This window comes from Rutidosis leptorrhynchoides, chromosome 4 (genome assembly GCF_046630445.1).
Source record: "Rutidosis leptorrhynchoides isolate AG116_Rl617_1_P2 chromosome 4, CSIRO_AGI_Rlap_v1, whole genome shotgun sequence".
NCBI lineage: Eukaryota > Viridiplantae > Streptophyta > Magnoliopsida > Asterales > Asteraceae > Rutidosis > Rutidosis leptorrhynchoides.
Window position 1 is genome coordinate 426,838,931 of NC_092336.1, and position 14,364 is coordinate 426,853,294.

At 34.4% G+C, this 14,364-nt stretch overlaps 1 protein-coding gene across 1 annotated transcript; it reads left to right on the forward strand.

Annotated features, from left to right (window-relative positions):
• The first annotated feature begins 2,613 nt into the window (after positions 1-2,613).
• Positions 2,614-11,704, forward strand: LOC139844266 (E3 ubiquitin-protein ligase UPL4). The gene is made up of 16 exons (XM_071834484.1): positions 2,614-2,750; positions 3,289-3,950; positions 4,054-4,164; positions 4,582-4,698; positions 4,786-4,947; positions 5,036-5,197; positions 5,281-5,555; positions 6,187-7,189; positions 7,955-9,145; positions 9,493-9,720; positions 9,803-9,907; positions 10,073-10,153; positions 10,228-10,296; positions 10,605-10,733; positions 10,820-10,903; positions 11,569-11,704. The coding sequence occupies exons 2-16, from the start codon at positions 3,300-3,302 to the stop codon at positions 11,632-11,634; spliced, it is 4,434 nt and encodes a 1,477-aa protein (XP_071690585.1). The 5' UTR covers positions 2,614-2,750; positions 3,289-3,299; the 3' UTR covers positions 11,635-11,704.
• Positions 11,705-14,364: the final 2,660 nt, after the last annotated feature.

A 14,364-nucleotide genomic window follows, 5' to 3' on the forward strand; every position in this document is an offset into this window, starting at 1 on the left:
TTGCCATTTTAAACCTAGACGGCATCCAAAATCATATACCCCATCCGAGTTTAGTGAATTGAAAGAGTTTGATTCCTCCTTTCTGTTGTTTCCACTCTTCACAGTCTTCATATTCGAACAAGAGTTTCCAATTGAATTCGAAGAATCACGGTTTGATTTCTCCTTTCTGTTGTTTCCACTCTTCACAGTGTTCATATTCAAACAGTAGTTTCCAATTGAATTCGATGAGTCATGATTGTTACCAGCACATGAGGTACATCTAGACCGAATAGGTTGTTTTTCGGGTCTTTCCTTTCTTGCGACATTTTTAAGATTCATCATACGAGACGATGATTTCCATCTTCTGAGGTTGGACCAGCAGCAATCGGTTTTAGTGTTGTCGATTTTTTTTTGTCCCTTAGACCCAGGCGTTTTCTTTTTGTGCTTCTTTTTGATTTTGATTCCATCACTCAATTCCTCAAGGTTATCAGATCTTGGATTATTATTATTGTTAACACTTTTTATTTGATCTTCTGGCCCAATGTCATCCCCTGAATCAGGCCCATTTAGCTTTTTGTCAACCTTTGGCCCAATGTCACTTGAGTCTGTTGATCGAATATCATCATTTAGATCAGGTCTATTTATTTCATCATCACTTGAGACACTAATAGTATCCGATATTCTCTTTTCTGAATCATCATTAATATTTGCATGCTCTTCCATTCCTTTTGGACTTTCATGTATACACGTATGTTCTGTACATTGAATAACGGTATCATTATCATTATTATATTCATTAGTGGTAGGGTTATTGGAAGGTGCACTATCAACTTTCTCTTTGTAGCCGACATCATTATTGCCCTCGAATAGGTTCCCAATGGACCCACACCCCGATTCTTCATCTTCATGGATCTGAACTTTTCGATTCCGACTATCTTTGCCGGAATATTCTTCATCTTTGCTGGAAAATTCTCCTTCTTCGAGTTTTTCATTATTCATTTGATTGTTGCTTTGTTGTTCTTGATCTTGTTCTTCATTTAGTTCTTCACGATCCAGATTGAAGAGATTTTCTTCCTCATCAGAGACTTCGAATGTGTCATCGAAGAATTCTTCATCCGAATTACTTTTATCTTCATTAACTTCATTATCATTATACATCTCATTTTTTTCCGGTATACCAAAATCAATTTGAATTGTTCTATTTGTATCTTCTTTGACACCCACGTAACTCGAACTGGACTCATCCCTTAATTTGATCCAACCATTGTATTGTACTATGCTGCTTCGACAATGGATAAGAACACTTCCTTTGGTAAGATTTTGATTACCATCTTCGATAGTACAATTTTCCATGTCTAAGATTTTACCCCACCATCCAGCTATTGTCTTAAAGGTGTTTTCATTCCAGCATGTGACTGGCACACCAGTGATGTCAATCCACATTAGTTTGCCAGAAGACCAATATCCTTTATCCTCCGATACTTTGACCCTATTACACCATTTATAAATTGCATGACCATTATTTTTGACGATGGTTTTAGCTGTGTTGTTGGAATCACAAATTATTAACATATCCATACCCCCCAAATATTTTAAAGAGAAGTTATTCATTCCTTCTGCCCTGCACAATTCTTCAAATTGAAGAAAGAGCTCCAAACTGTTCAACTCACACAAGATGGATCTTCCGAATAGGAATGAGTTTTTTCCTTTAACCGGTACCGTTCTTTCATCGGAATAAGTTGCTTCTTTACTCCCATATTGTACCTTATTGTCCTCCTTTCTTTTTATGATTTTTGCCCTTAGATCTTCCTCGTTCTTTTGTTTAGAAAGTTTTTCTCGTAGATCTTTTTGGTTTAATTTGTCACGCAAGTCGCCTCTCTGATTTCTAGCCACTTCGCTGAACATTCTGTCATCTCTAAATGCATTTCCAGGATGATTCCAGTTAGCACTTTCAATTTTCTGCCAACTAGTGTTTTGTTGATAAGAACGATTGTTTTTTCCAGCGTCATCTCTTTCTTTTGCCTTGAAAATTTTGATAGGTGTCTCATTGAACTTTATCTTTTCCAATGATGCTAACATCTGATCTGAGCATCTGACGTTATTGAATCTCACGAAGGCAAAACGACCACCATTCCTTAGTCTCTTAGCAGCCATATAAATGTCCCTTATGTCTCTATAAGGCTTAAAGATCTTCCACAAATCAGCAACCGTTGAATTATCTGGAAAGTTGAAAAACATGAACGGTGTAAGATGGAGTCCGAATAGTTTCATTAACCGATCTTGAAGTCTTCCGTTATACCGCTCTCGCATCATTCTTGTTCCGCCATTGTTTGAACCCTCACTCTTTGCACTCACCTTTTAATCTAATCGAAAAAATGTATACATAAAACACTACATGATATTATTTAACGCAATCTTCAAACTAGTATAACAATTTACTGTATTCATTTATTTTGATATTTTAATTTTGATTTAACAAAATAAGATACGTAAATTGTATAATTAATAAAGTCGGTAATCTAAAAACAAGATAATATTTGTAAAATAATTTAATTAATTAATTTATTTATTTAAAACCTGGCGTGAGATATATATAAACACTCAATATCACCATCTCTGTTTGATCATCATCAAATCATCTGTTCCTCTTTTTCCTCACTGTAAATTAGGGTTAAACCCTCCTTAAATTTTCAACTCCTAATTAATTAATTAATCTATCTCCCGCAAAATCATCAACCTCTGCAACTCTCTTTGATCACCATTTATATACGGTAATAAATCATCAATAATTCTTCACTATAAACACATGTTATAATTATTATTATTATTTTACATCATCAAATATTTGAAACTTTAATCATCTATAACCATATGTATATCATCAACATGTAATCATATTTTTATGTCTGCTGTTTTCATTTTATGTCGGTTTGAAGCCTAACATAAATATTGGAGTATTATTGATGCTTGTTTATTACTACTACTTGTTTGTTGATCATTACACTGTTTGATTTACTATTATGATAAATAATTAATAATTAATGATAAATGATTAATGATAAATAATAAATGATAATACCTTGTTGTGTAAGTATGAAAGTCTGTTCTGTTGCAATTTTGGATGGTGAATCATTTATTTATTTATTTATTATTTTTTGTGCGATTAAACGTCACAGGATTTGTATGAACTTTTGGTTTTTAACTGTTGTTTATAGTGATTAGGGTTTAGTAAGATACAAAATAGGTGATTATTTCTGTTGTTATGATTTTTGATTTGGAACTTTTTATCAGTATTATTAATTTTTGTAGTGAAAATATTGATGGGAAATCGGGGGCAAAAACGAACAGAATCAACGGACGAGTTGCCAGCCGATAAACGGACTTGTAGTTCACTAGAGTTTAGACCTAGTTCATCGAGTTCACCGATTGAAACGCCAACAATGACAACTACTACAACACCGATGACTTCAACAACAAATCAAACACATGATAACGAAATGGAAACATCATCATCTGCTTCAGATACACACGAAGATAATAATTCAGCGTACGGGTCATGTGATTCTGACGAAATGGGCGATGCAGAACACAGAAGATACAGAAATGAAATACTTGATTACCAAAGGCAACGATTATCAGGTGATCAAGCGAAGTTTAAGAAAGTGTTATCGAGTTTGAATGAAGAAACGGAAGAATCTGGTCAACAAGATGCGCTTAGAGAACTGTGTGAAATATTATCGTTTTGTACAGATAGTTCTTTATCGAGTTTAATTGCAGATGCGTTATCACCTATACTTATTAAGTTGGCTCAACATGAAAGTAACCCGGAGATAATGCTTTTATCCATTAGGGCTTTAACTTATTTATGTGATATTTATCCTCGATCATCGAGTTTGTTGGTTCGACATGATGGTGTGTCAGCCTTATGTCAGCGATTATTGGCTATCGAGTATGAGGACGTAGCTGAACAGGTATGTCATGATTACAGTATTTATGTTAACAATGTGTTTAGTGATTATTTACTCTAATTAAGCGATATTGTTTCCGATACTTATGTTTTTCTTTTATTAATAGTGTTTGCAAGCATTAGAGAAGATATCGCGTGAACAACCACTTGCGTGTTTACAGGCTGGTGCAATTATGGCTGTTCTTACTTATATTGATTTCTTTTCGACTAGTACACAAGTAAGACCCTAAGTTACATTACATAGCTATATACATGATATCATAGTTGTTAAACTGGAGACTTACAGTCAAAGTTGTAAAAGTCAGGAGTCGGGGACAAGTCGGTCAGGACCTTAGATGGGTCAGTCGGTCAAGTCAGGGACGATACGGGCGTTGACCAATGTTGACCTTTAGTAACAAGTAAATTAAACACGTACATATTACTTATAGATATATTAAACATAAAACATAAAAATTTCAAACATAGATATAATGCACAAAATATAAATTTTAAAATTATACTTATTTTTATCTAACTTTGACTTTGACCCGACTCTTGACCGTCCTTTAAGTTGTTTTTGGGCGAATCGGGACGGCTTTTACATTGGTGCTTATATTCATTACTTTTGTGTTTATATGTGTTTCTGAAACAAAAAGAGAGTTGCACTTTCGACTGTGGTGAACATTTGTGAAAAGCTTCCATCTGAAGGTTTTTCACAGTTTATGGATGCTGTTCCAATATTATGCAGACTTCTGCAGTACGAGGACAATCAGGTATGAATCTATACGTTTATTTGTAAAGATTATAGTGTATAGTCACATCTGTTAATAACTTTTTCTGACGTATTTTTGTGGTTTCAGCTTGTTGAACATGCTGCTACTTGCCTTATAAAAATAGCCCAACGAGTAAAAAAATCCCCTGAGATGCTGGATGAACTTTCTAAACACGGGTTGATTCATCAGGTCGCACATCTTGTTGACTTGAACAGCCGGATCACTACTATATCACATTCCATTCATACAGTAAGATGATAATCTTTTTTTTTTTTTTTTTTATACGAAAAGCATATAATGTCTTATGTTTAAGCGAATGTTGTAAACTTGTATGCAGGGTTTAATCGGGCTACTTGTTAATCTTGCATCTGGTTCAATGATAACTGTGACAACCCTTTATGATCTTAATATAAGCAGTATTTTAAAAGATACTTTGTCGACGTACGATCTTTCACATGGAATGCCGTCCCCGAGGGCAATTGGTGGTCAAAATAATCAGGTCAAACGATAGCATATTTAACGGGAATTGTATCTAATTGTTCATATTTTATATTTTATAAATGACATGTGTTTTTTTTTCAGGTGCATGAAGTTTTGAAGTTGTTGATTCAGCTTCTGCCTGTTGTAGACAGAAATCATGAAGTTCCGTTGGCTAAAGAAAAAGCAGAGTTTTTGGTGAATCATCCTGATCTTCTGCAGAAGTTTGGGTATGATTTGCTGCCTGTTTTGATCCGGGTTGTGGATTCGGGTGTAGATTTATCTATATGTTATGGATGTCTATCTGTTATCGACAAGTTGGTGTATTACAGCAACCCTGATGCGCTTCTCGGCTGGCTTAAGCAAACCAACATTTCAAGGTGAAATATTGATTGTACAACTTCACTATTTTTTGTTATCTTTTATCTGAGTGGTCATTCAAGTTAATATTATTGAGGGGAAACGTGAAAAAGATTTATAGGGTTGAAGGGGTCAGACAGGTAAAGTCAAGGTGTATTCAAATGCATAAAATTTCATAAATAGTGTTTTTATAAAGAAATTTAGTTTTTTGTTTGCATGAGCAATCCGATATTTAAAGGTGAAATCTTGATTGATAACTTCACCATTTTTGTTATTTTTTATCTGACTGTTCCATCAAGTTATGTAAAGATTATTAACTAAAAGGGAAACCTGTAACATGAAACAGATTAATTGGGTTGAACGGGTCAGACAGGTTGATAGTCAGTCTTTGAGGTGTAGTCAAATGCGTAAACTTTCATAAGTCATGTTTTTAATAAAATATTGTTTTATTGTAATTATATTGTTTCTGGACTTAACACATCAATCAATTCCTTCATCAACATAAAATTAACAGATAATAGAAGTGTTGACGGACCTGCCCAACCCATTCTGACATATTACTCAACCTTTCCGACCCGCCCGTTTTACTACCCATAAGTTTTTGGTTGAATATTTATTTGAGACTTGTAACTAATACTGGTCATTTGGCAGGTTTTTAGCTGGAGTGTTCACTCGAAAAGATAGACATGTTTTAATGCTAGCCCTTAGTATATCTGATACCCTCTTGCAAAAAAGATCGGATCTTTTCGTGGGACCTTTTGTGAAGGAAGGAGTTCTTTTTGCCATTGATGCACTTATAGTCCCGGAAAAGGGTTCTCAATTTATGTTTTCGATGTTCAACGACATTCAGTTATCGAATAATTCAAGTCACAAACGATGCTTATGCTATTCTTTTGACTCGCGTTCATCCTCAGAATCAAAAGATTGCAAGTTGGAAAAGGATTGCATTCAAACTCTTGCAGAACACGTCAGAACCAAATATTTCGACACAAATTCGTCCACTTTAGGAAACGGAACTACTGAAATTCTTGAAAAGCTTAAATCTTTATCTTCTAAATTAGCTTCGATGATGAATGATGATACGGTTGAAGAAGAATATGATGGTATCTTGGATCAAATCATGTTGCACCTTAATGGTGGAGATGTAATTTCGACTTTTGAATTTGTTGAAAGTGGAATTACTGAATCGTTGGTCAAGTATTTGTCCAGTGGTGAATGTTCTAGAACATGTTCGGACTTAAAAGGTCAACCCTGCATTGCAGAGAGAAGATTGAAGACTTTTGGGAGACTTTTTTGGTCAAACTTCTCATTATCAGAATTTATATCGAAATTACAAAGTGGTTTATCTTCTGTTGAAGATTTTCCTTTGGTATTGAACAGTGTTTCCAAACACAAAAGTTCGTATGCTACTCTGCCACATAGGCGTTGCACCATGTATCCGTGTCTAAAAGTTTCTTTTGAGAAAGAAGAGGGAGAGTTGACTATAAGTGATTACTCGGGTGATGTTCAAAACGTTGACCCGTTTTCAGATTTTGTTGCTATTGAAAAGTTCTTATGGCCTAAAGTTTGCCCAAACAATGATAACGAAAATGGCTCCAGCTCCAGTGTTGGACAGACTTCTGCTGAATCATCAATCGGGAATGAGATACATTCGGTACGTTTTTCGTTCATTGACTTTGAGTAATCACAAATTAGTTATGTTTTGTAGGTCTCTATTTATATAAGTTACTAGTTTTGGGGTTTTTCGATGTGTGTTATGAAGCTGATTGTCTAATTATTGCAACGAAAAGTCAAAATAATCCGTTCTAAGTGTTTTGATGAAGTTATTACGATTATCTAGTTATCTAAAGGGTCAGATAATAAATTTCGTACCTGCTGCAAAACTATAATTTTTATTATTAATATTTTAAAAAAGATATGTGTTGGAATTATAATCTTTAAATTTTTGAAAGAAACTACTGTTTACTTTTTTTATTTATTTATGAATTTGCCTCTGTTTCCATTTGCCTCTTATTCTGGAGAGGTGTCCGATTCCATGTTCAGATCAAGTGGAAGATTAAGTGACAAAGAAACAACAATTTTACTGACTAAATTAAGAGTTGTACAGAAACAAACCACTTAAGTGGTCAGTAAACAGTATCATAGCTGGAAAAAAAAAAGATAATAAGTTTAGTTTAAAGTTTGAAAATTTTTCGTGGACTGCTTTAGTAATTATAGTTCATGAAATACTAACATTTGATTGTTTGGATTGTATAAGTTTGTAACTGTATTAGCATATGTAGACAAAATTTCCTACACCCTGCTTTTTATAACTTACTTTTAGGATCTGATCATTTGAAATTACACAATCAATTTCAAAAAGCAAATATTTTTCACCATAAAAATGGTAATTTGTTGTATTGTCTTGTTCTTATTTCAGGACCCTATGGAGTGCGAACACGAAGCTCTACAAAAAGATGGTAGTATCAGCACAGATCATCCTAGTTCCAGTACAAATGACGGCCAACTATCTTTCTACCTCGAAGGAAAACCGATTAATCGAATGCTGACCGTATATCAAGCTATTATCGAACATCACAAATCAAAATACGACACTATCGCCCATCCAACGTTATGGAATCAAATACACAAAGTAACATACAAAAAATCTTCTACATTCGAAAAAGGTAGCTCTTCGTTTTCTTGCCGCCCTGCATGTTGGTCATCATACGCTCCTTTTTTTCCCGGCACGTTGTTTTCGGAAATCGGTTTATCAGCAAAGTCAACTCCATGTCGAAACATATTGACTTTGTTAAGAATCTTAGAAGCTGTGAACAGGTTTAAATATCATATGATCGTTAGTGAAAAAATTTCTGATTTTGCTGAAGGTAAAATTATTGAATTGGATAGTGTAAGAGCAACATGTGAGGGTAGTTTAGGTATTCTAAAGAACGAGTTTGTAAACAGTCGGTTAACCGAAAAACTAGAACAACAGATGCGGGACCCGTTAGCCATCTCTGCGGGTGGCATGCCATCATGGTGCACACAGTTGATGACATCATGCCCGTTCTTATTTAGTTTTGAAGCTCGATGTAAGTACTTCAAGCTGATGGCGTTAGGGAAACATCAAGGTCAACCCCAAGGTCAATCTCCCGGGTCACCCTCGGGTATCCAAAACGACTCTCCTAGGGCTCGGAAAAAGTTTCTCGTTTATCGACATCAGATACTTGAATCGGCTGTCAAAATGATGGATCTACATGCTAATCAAAAAGTTGTTCTTGAAGTAAAATACGATGAAGAGGTCGGTACGGGTCTTGGGCCCACATTGGAGTTTTTTACACTCGTTAGTAACGAGTTTCAGAAACCGGGCCTTGGGATGTGGCGAGGAGATAATGTGTCGGGCTCTTTATTTGAAAGCTTAGGGAACCCGGATTCCGTGATTGTCGCATCTCCGTTTGGGCTTTTCCCGAGCCCGTGGTTCGATTCCGTTAGTGTCTCGAGTGGTATCGATTTTTCAGAGGTGAAAAGAAAGTTTGTTCTTTTGGGTCAGATTGTTGCGAAGGCTCTTCACGATGGACGGATTTTGGATCTTCCGTTTTCGAAAGCTTTTTATAAACTAATACTTGGACAGGTATGGTTTCTATTTTTTACCTCCTCCGTCCCAAAATAATTGTCCGAGTTTGACACTTGAAGTCTTTCTTTTTTAACTTTGACTCTAAATAATTTTGTTTGTGTTATATAATATTTGATGAAAATTATACCCTTGAAAAACTCGTTTAAAACCTAGTCCATCCATGTAAATTTCATCAAATATTATATTGAACAAAAAAAATATATTTAAAGTCAAAGTTGTGAAAGGAAAGACTGTTAAAAGTCAAAGAGACAATTATTTTGGGATGAATGGAGTATATGGTTAAAGTACAACATTGATTTCATGTTCCATTTGTTCTTGAATTCATAAAATTTGTCATATTGCAGGAACTTACAATGTATGATATCCAATCGTTTGACCCTGTTTTGGGTAAGACGCTTATCGAGTTTCGGGCTCTCGTTGAGAGGAGGAAGTATTTAGAATTAAGTGGAGGAAGTTCCGAAATTGATCGTGATCCGTGTTTTCGGGATACGAAAATCGAGGACCTACACTTGGATTTTACTCTTCCTGGTTACCCTGAATATGTTCTTATATCTGGGCCTGATAAAGAAATGGTTAGATTTAGTTTGATCCTCGATTTTCTGTTATGATCTGTTAATGCAGAAACTAATCAAAAATTTTTTGTTTAATTTCCAGGTTAGTATTTCGAATTTGGAGGAATACATTGAACTTGTGGTCAACGCCACTCTAAATTCTGGAATCTCGAAGCAAATGGATGCTTTTAGATCAGGGTTTAATCAGGTTTGTTATGTTCCCTTGTTTTAACATTTATATTTTAGTTTTACATATTGTGATTTTCGTTGACCGTTTGTTTTTATTATTAATATTAATTTTTAATTATTATTTTATCTGTAATGTTTTTTTTTTTTTTTTTTTTTTTTTTTTTTTTTTTTTTTTTTTTTGTAGGTTTTTCCAATAGACTGTCTTCAGATATTTACTGATGAGGAACTAGAACGTCTTCTGTGTGGGGAAAGTGAAACTTGGAACGTATGTTTTATAGTCGACTTATCTGACCAAATCCTATGTTACGATATGAGATGCTGATCATGTTTTTTTTACAGTCTAACCAACTTCTGGATCTCATCAAGTTTGATCATGGATATACTGCTAGCAGCCCTCCCATACTGCATGTTAGTATTACTTTCATATTATCTGTTTGTGAACAATTTCATAGGATTTTTAAATTATATAAATTTGTACCGTTAATATATAGAATTAGGATCTACAAGTTATGTTGATACTCTGATGTCTACTTTTGTTTGTGTAAATAACTCTTACCAGTCGAGTCACAAGTTAAAATTTATGAATTTCAGTCACGATTCGAGTCGGAGTCAACAACTTTGAACAAAAATGAAATATATATTTATATTTTGTTATGATATCTTGGTTTAATTAATTTCATATAACCTAAATTTTTATTTATTTTCCAAAAATGCAGTTTCTAGAGGTTGTACAAGAGTTTGACTACGAGCAGCAAAAAGCTTTTGTGAAGTTTGTTACAGGTGCTCCAAGGCTTCCTCTTGGTGGTTTGTCATCGCTCAACCCAAAACTTACAATCGTACGCAAGGTTCGTATATCAATTTCTTCCTTTTTGGATTAAAGTTCTTTTTTTTTGGGTTCAAATGGGTCATTTGTGTTTGTGTGTGTTGACAGCATTGTGATAATCTGGTGGACGCTGACCTACCGAGCGTGATGACATGTGCTAATTATCTCAAGTTACCGCCTTATTCTTCAAAGGTTGGAAACCGTTCTTTTCTAACTACCTTATTAAAAATTAGATCTAGTTGTTGAGATTATTCTTTATGCGATATTGGTGTCTTTTAATGCCTAGTAAAATAGGTAATCAAATTCTCAATGAATGTGAATAGTTGTGTAGTAAACTCTTAAGAGATTTTCATGATCCAAGAGTTGCTAGTGTTAAAAGTTAACTACTTTATTGAAACTGAACCCTTGCTGGTGCATATTATAAGAGGTGGCAATATGGGTGGGTTGGGTCAGATTAAATTGGTCCTGTTTGAAACTGGTGAATTTTTTAACACGTGTCAAAACAGACCCATGCAGGTACTGTTGGCCTGCAAAAAACTACTCGTATTACTTGAACCACATTGTTGCAATAATAATTGTTGAATAGAGGCTGAAAATACACCTTTGGCCCGTATGATCTGTTCTCCTTTTAGAATTTTTTTTTTTTTTTTTTTTTTTATAATCTTCTTGCTCAACAGAACCAAAATGGGTCGATATTTGCCATCTCTGATCATTCTTTATAGTTTATATCAACCAACAGAAAGTCAAAATTATACAAACGCTTAAAGTCGCCAATAGGGTGATCTAAAGATTAACTTTGATGATTTGTAGAAAATGAAAACAGTTGTAACACAGTGTAAGTCATGCTTTTTTTGTAGGAAACAATGAAGGAAAAGCTCTTATATGCAATTACAGAAGGCCAAGGGTCGTTTCATCTATCTTAAATTCACGGTTCTTGCAGAAAACAAGTATATAAGGTGTGAATCTGTAATTATCAGATTAGGTGGTGGTGGTACAAAGGTTATGAGATACGTGGTCGTGAATGGTGGCGTTTAGTTGATGATGTTTGGTTTCTAGTTTGGCCCAATCATCGCCCCTTCAATAGGTTTACTTTAAAGCTTTGTACAGTTTTACTTTATCGTTATATGCTTTTGGGGTTTACCTGCGGTGGGGGGGCCAATGTGCTCTGGCCCATAGTGGGGTTTCTCGTAAAAAAAAAAAAAAAAAAAAAAACTTTCAAGTGTTGGTTTATGGTAGTAGTATTATACTCTTCAGATCATGGGTTCTAATTCTAGTGTGCATTACTTGGTTTACTTTCTTGATCTCTAGCTTATTAGTTAGGCTGTATTCAGTAGCGGAGACAGAGAGGAGACAGAGGGGTGCTGAGCCTCCCCTAATAGGTCCAATTCCAATGAAATATTAATAACCCACCCATATTTAATTATTTTGAGTAAGCCTCCCTCAATTATTCATTTAACTCAATTGTTTGGGTTAACTATCAAACCTGTATACGGAATAATATTAACTAAAACATATTGTGCAAGTTTACCTATCAAGCATTTAGATGGGCCATGTTAGCATGTCGGCCGACTTTTGCAACACTGCTCATTGTAGGCTTTTGTTCTTTTCCCAGATATGTTAGTTTTACCTTCAAAATATGGTACATTTTTTACAACGTATTTTGCAAACCATTGACATATAATTCGTGTAAATTTTAAAATTTTGATTGAAAAGGTAGACAGTAGAATGAAAAATATGTACCGTCTGATTTCAATAATGGAGTATTGAACGTGGTTTTAAGAACTTTTTTGATTTTCTTCATGGAAAAAAGTCATATTCGATTTAATTATACTACATTAATTAGTTTTATTTTATACATTCAATTAATATTATTTTTATAAACTTCATTAAATATTTAATACTGCATAGTGTTACTGTTTATTGTTTATATACCCTCTTAAGTAAATAACTATATACTTAATTCGTCCCAAAACATATGTTCTATTGGTGCAACTTTAATTAAGTACAAAAATTTCTCTTCTAAGAGGATAAGAGGTAATGTCATTTCTAGTATTATAAACTTTTAATTATAAATATATATAAGAGTAAAAAATAAAGTTGATTGTCTATTTTGGGGAAAAAACAAAATTAGAAATACACATGTATCTAGAGATGGATGAAGTAATACTATATACTACGGACTATTAATTTAGCAAATTTTTACATTATATGAGTAAAACGTTACGGTAGTTTTTTAGGTTCGAAACATCTTTATAAGATAAAATAGGGGCATTATTTGGCCGTTTTGTACCGAGCATCAAAATACTTAAGACCGGCCCTGATAAGCCTCCCCTATCGTCAAATCCTGGCTCCGCCTCTGGCTGTATTGTCAACAACTGCTGGGTTCGCGAACAGCTCCTGTTCAAACTTTGGATGATCGTATTTTTTTATTCGTAGCTCCAATTTCAATGCAAATATAATGCTTTAACGGGCATTTATGTTCCAAGTTACATAAACTGAGCAATTTATGTTAATTTGTTAACATAACTACAATTACGATATTTATTATTGTTGAATGAATTTACTATGGAAGTTGCCAACTTTGACGGTGACCAATCCCCTATACGCCTACAAAGTTCTTTTTTCAAGTAATCTATCTATAGTCATATATGTTAAAATACAATGCAAATTTAGAATAATATGGAATTAGTAAATGTATATGGGTAAAATATTTAGATATTAATATGTATAAGAAAATATCTAGATATTAGAATATGAGAGAAAAATCTAGAAATTGAAATGTAAAAGAAAAATCTAGATATTTGTAGGTTGTAGAAATATCTAGATATTTATATATCCATGGAAATATCTAGGTTCTAGAATGTTCTATGGAGTAGTATAAATATGTGAGGAGATTTCATTTGTGGTGTGTGAAGTTGTGAGAGTGAAATAAGAAGTGAGTTGTGAAGAAGAGAAGATGAGTGTGAGTTAGCGAAAGTAGAGAAGATAAAGCTTGTAAGTAATATTGTAATTGTAATTTAATATAAGTGTTTTTGTTAAGTTTCCCGATCAAGCCTTAGTTTGTGTTTAAGTTCTTAGTGCACTTTTGTTGTTCTTATTATATGGTCGGCTCTGCCGCCTAAGTAATACATGGTCGGTTATACCGCCTAAAGATATATGGTCGACATTGTCGCCTAAGTACATTGTGCACTAAGGATTTATAAAATTAAAGGCTAACCAACGTCAAAGTGTTGGTGTAGTGAGTCTAGTATAGTCTAGATCCTCTATAGTGGTGTGTTGGGCTCGTCGAAGCTTCCAACAATTGGTATCAGAGCGGGTCGTTCGGGACCATTTCTAGTGGAGGAAATCGGTAAACGTTGGACGTTTACATCGACTTGTTTTGACCAAGGCTCTAAGGGAGATTCTGTCGGAGCACAGTTAGGAACTGTGAAAGCTCATCGGTCAGGGACCAAACTTATTGGACGTTGGACGTCATAATGGCAGATCTTGCAAGTACGAGCAGTGGTATCAAGAGTCTCAATAATCACAACTATGGTTATTGGCGGACTTGCATAGAATCCTATCTACAAGGACAGGATTTATGGGAAATAGTTGCTGGCAGTGACACAACGCCTCCACCGAAAGAAAATGCCGAAGCCTTGAGAAAATGGAAC

Excerpts from the sequence above, each read along its gene's own strand:
- LOC139844266 (XM_071834484.1), top strand. The coding sequence starts at position 3,300 with ATGGGAAATCGGGGGCAAAAACGAACAGAATCAACGGACGAGTTGCCA. Across the intron at positions 5,198-5,280 it reads TTGGTGGTCAAAATAATCAG|GTGCATGAAGTTTTGAAGTT; the intron begins GTCAAACGATAG and ends TTTTTTTTTCAG. Across the intron at positions 10,297-10,604 it reads GCAGCCCTCCCATACTGCAT|TTTCTAGAGGTTGTACAAGA; the intron begins GTTAGTATTACT and ends CCAAAAATGCAG.